At 42.2% G+C, this 4264-nt stretch overlaps 1 protein-coding gene across 2 annotated transcripts; it reads left to right on the forward strand.

The window, feature by feature from the left end:
* The first annotated feature begins 288 nt into the window (after positions 1-288).
* LOC139069929 (uncharacterized) lies at positions 289-2526 on the forward strand. Of its 2 annotated transcripts, XR_011520599.1 has the most exons (5): positions 289-843; positions 1303-1474; positions 1585-1733; positions 1810-2219; positions 2296-2526. XR_011520599.1 is itself a non-coding variant. In XM_070551301.1 (4 exons), the coding sequence occupies exons 1-4, from the start codon at positions 528-530 to the stop codon at positions 1971-1973; spliced, it is 801 nt and encodes a 266-aa protein (XP_070407402.1). In that variant the 5' UTR covers positions 289-527; the 3' UTR covers positions 1974-2289. The 2 variants fall into 2 exon arrangements, 1 of the variants encoding a protein (XP_070407402.1); XM_070551301.1 differs by lacking the exon at positions 2296-2526 and having other exon boundaries at positions 1810-2289.
* Positions 2527-4264: the final 1738 nt, after the last annotated feature.

Raw genomic sequence — 4264 nt, forward strand, 5'->3', positions numbered from 1 at the left:
TGGCAGTGGCAGCTAGAGCAAGCTGATATCATCCAGGAGGCTACTGAATCTGGACCTGTGACTCTTGGTGGTGACATGCAAGCTGATTCACCTGGTGAATACGTTTAAATTTATTTATTTTATTCCTTTGCTATCAAATGTAAATTAAGTAATAACTTGCATTTCTTGAAGGACACTCAGCCAAATATGGCAGCTACACCATGATGGATCTCAAAAGAAACAAAGTGATTGATATCCAGCTCGTACAGGTACAACATTACCTGATGATTCCAATGCATTTCATGGTTAATTATTCACAGATCAATGGAGAATTATGTTTATTTTCAGAGCAATGAAGTTGGAAATAGTGTGCGAATGGAGAAGGAGGGATTTGTGAGAAGTCTGAGCACACTTTTGGAGAGGGGGGTCGATGTGCAGCAAGTCGTGACTGACCGCCACACAGGAGTGCAGAAGTATTTGCGGGAGGAAAAAAAGGAAATCAGTCACTACTTTGACCTCTGGCACATGGGAAAAGGTAATCTTTGGGGATGTATATAGTGAATATTACAGGATTTTTTTTTTCTATTTTAAATGTGGGTCTATTTGGCTCTCCAGGAATTGGTAAGAAAATCGAAGAGCTGGGGAAGAGAAAGACGACCCAGGATGTGAGACTGTGGAAGCAAAGTGTGGTGAACCACTTCTACTGGTCAGCATCCAGTTCCTCCTCAGGACAGGAGGCAGTAGCAAAGTGGACTTCAGTTGCCAACCACATCCAAAATGTGCACAGCCATGACAACGCCCTGTTCCCTAGCTGTCTGCATGCACCTCTGGATGGAGAACAGGCAAGACAGTGGCTCAAACCAAGTAAGTGTAGCATGTACTCATTACAGCTGAGCCTTTACTGTTTGGTTTCTTTACATTTAGAACATGTCACCCCACAACAGAATATTTGTCTTCACCTCCTTCAACATGGAGAAATATTTTTGGAGCATGAGAGTTACAGACGTCACATGTAGCTGCTAAGGTCACACACCATCATTTGGCCAACAGCAATTAATTACTAAGAATAAAATGCTGTGCAGAAATTTAAACACACGAGTGTGCCACACAACTCATGGTTTTAGGCAGAACAGCCATAATTGACATAATATGTACTAAAATGCCATAAGTAATGACCACACCTGTCTACAGCACTATTAGTCACTCTTTCATACATTTGTCATCTAAAAATGTCAGCTATGGGAAACTTTTTCTCAATGAAATAATAGCAACATTCTAAAGTTGATCAAATTGTAATTTTTGTAATTAACATTTTCTACGTAGGCACAGCATCATGTGAGAAGCTCACTGCCGTTCTGTTAGCTCCACGGTTTGTGAAGGACATAGAGAAGATAAGCCCTGTGTACCACACATCCACCTTGGAGGCTTTCCACAGTCTCTTCATCAGATTTACTCCAAAAAGTCAGGTCTTCTCCTTCAAAGGAATGCTGTCTAGGTAATGAATACAACAAATGTTCAAATTAATGCCTCTAATTGTTCAAATTTTAGCATGAAATGTAGAATTTTGCCTCAAATCTACATGGTTTGTTTATTTGATTTTTTCAGATTACAAATTGCTGCAATGCACTATAATGAAAATGCAGCACGCTCACATGCAGCAACAGCAACTGGTGAGCTGAGATATGCTGTAGTGTACCCAAAGTACAAACGTGGAGACTACACAGTGAGAGCCCTGAAGACCAATCCAACCTCATGTATGTCATATATTGTATGATAAAACCAAAATGATGGTCATGGAGAGCTATTGTAATACTGAAAACCCTTTTCCAGTATATGTGCACAAGCTTATGGACCTGCTGTTCGACTCTGTGGTGGTGGATCCTCTCCCATATCAGGAGTACTCGGACAAAATTCCGGTTCCAGAACCGCTCTGTGCCCAGTTCCAAAGACCAGATAAACGGGATGCTGTGAGCAGGCACAGGTCCAGGTTTTAAAGTGCACGTAAGGTGAGCTACACAACAAGAGATTGTAATTATTAATTAGTACTCTACTCTGTGTGGTTTTTCCTTTTCTCCTCCTCAGCCAGGCTGCTCACCACTGTACGACAGAGGAGTTACCTGTCGTCATTATGGATCTTTATGCTCATCCACTCGTGACTCATGCTGTCCACCTCCCAGATGTCTATTGATCTCTACAACCTTTCTGCTCTGTGGCTCCCATACAACTTGAAAATCTTGGCCGTATGTAACATAGCAAAACTCACCAGTCTTGCTTTTGTAAGTCATACTAGTCATACTAATATTCCTTTTTCCTCAGAGCCTCCTGATCTTGTAACAGAAAAGCCTGTGCTCCCGGGATCCATCTCCACGTTTGTCATCACAGTGAAAGCTACCTCCAGTCTAAGGAACCTATGAAACATCACTGATGGCCCAACCTATCCTCACATGGCTCCAGAATCTCTGCTTGTGGTTTAGTTTTGTCAAAAATCATGAAAGTTATGATCAGATTGTAATCTAACATTGTCTTAGTAGTAGCTATAATAAATGTTCTCTTTGCAGCGCAATTGTGTCTTTTTAAATACAATTATATTGATATTTTGATGTGTATAAATACATATATCACATTTATTAAATTATCATTCATTTTTACCTAATTGAACCTGCTCTAAAATAGACTTCATTAATCACACAAGGTGTAAACTCACTTGTTACAGCAGCATTAATTAACCCCGAATTAGAACCTTACTGTTGTAAGAGCTCATTTGAAAAGTGTGTGGCTATATGTGTGTATATATAAATAATGTCAAAGTGTAAAGAAGTGCATTTACCGTTTTGTGATTTATGCAGCTTTTTATGGACAGGAATCAATACAGGAAATATATATTATAACATTTATTTAATCCAAAAAATATATATTAGTTCAGAGGAGGGAGGAGTCCTTTGTATGCACCGTCTTCTGGGAACTCCTGCCTTATTCTGGAGACAGCGCATGACGGGATCACAACACGAACGTGTTGTCCCAGGTAACCCCAACACCACCTGACCACATTCCGGTACGCCAGATGTCTGTAACAGCTGAGAAAGAGGTGGTATGAGTTATAAAGTATTCATAAAAAAAGTAATTTGACAGTTGTCTTACCTGTTGAGCGTAGTCTCCTGCATCTCCCCATAGAGTTGCAGAAAGGTGCCATAAACTGCCTGCAACACGTAGGGATTCAGAGCAACAGCCTCAAAACCAGGATGCTCTGTTATGCAGGAGGTTACACCCACCTGCTGACACATGAGCATTACCTATGACAAAGAACAACTGATATCAGGGCTATAAGAGTTCAATATTAGTATGATGTTAGTGATTGTGTAACAAATGTGTACATTACAGAATGCTTTTCTCATGGTGGGGTACTTTTATTTTTATACCTTGGGCGTTTCTCTGCAGCACACATTTTCTCTGGCAGACAATGATGTGCAGTGGCCGCAGGTGCACCTGTTGAGGCAGTCATACAATATTACTTTTAGCTAAGCTAAATATAGCTAGCTGTGGCTAAAAGCTACTTACCACTCAGAGACTGGACCCATTCGATGCCTTGATACTCCTGCTGGCTCGACTCCAGGGGCCTCTGACAACTCACGAGCTAGTGGCTCAAAAAGATACGGTTCAGGACCGCTTGCTTCCCCCAATAAGCCCTCCTCCCTATCCTCTGGGGAAGAAGGTGGGGAAAAGTCCTCCACCTCGAATGACTGCTCTGAGCTAGTGTCGCTCTCCGTCGCCATCTGTATTCAAATTTCAGTATGTCAATCACGGCCGTAGCTCCGCCTTCTCGGTCTTACAGGAAACGCCTCTTTGGGCCGCATTTTTCAAATATGAAATGTGGGTGGAGTAAGATTCTGAGGAGGCTGTTACCACTACTTTAACATTCACGACTTTTCAGTTAGTGAAATAAGCAGCAACAAATCTAAACACAGTCACAGTCGGCAAGCCATTGCCCAATGAGATCAAGCAATCCCGATGCCTCCCAGGAATTCTGGATCTCATTTTGGTTCCAGGTCTGTAGGAGAGGGTTAGTGATAGGCTTCTGGTGACCGGGCCATTAAATCTGGCCTGGTACAGTCCAAATGGGAAAACCCCAACATGCAACTGTGGTGTAAGGGACTGGTGTAGAGGCCAGTTGCTTAAGCTGTTCGTTCATTTGTTTGTTTTACTCCGCTTATCCGGGCCGCAGGGGTAGTAGGCCATACAGTAGGGCATCCCAGACAGCCCTCTCCCAAGCCATCTCCACCATCTCCTC

Source organism: Nothobranchius furzeri, chromosome 5 (assembly GCF_043380555.1).
Source record: "Nothobranchius furzeri strain GRZ-AD chromosome 5, NfurGRZ-RIMD1, whole genome shotgun sequence".
In the NCBI taxonomy this organism is placed as follows: domain Eukaryota; kingdom Metazoa; phylum Chordata; class Actinopteri; order Cyprinodontiformes; family Nothobranchiidae; genus Nothobranchius; species Nothobranchius furzeri.

Coding starts and splice junctions, on each gene's coding strand:
- LOC139069929 (XM_070551301.1), top strand. CDS start 528: ATGTATATAGTGAATATTACAGGATTTTTTTTTTCTATTTTAAATGTG. Junction 1,475..1,584: donor TTCAAAGGAATGCTGTCTAG/GTAATGAATACA, acceptor TGATTTTTTCAG/ATTACAAATTGCTGCAATGC. Junction 1,734..1,809: donor GAAGACCAATCCAACCTCAT/GTATGTCATATA, acceptor ACCCTTTTCCAG/TATATGTGCACAAGCTTATG.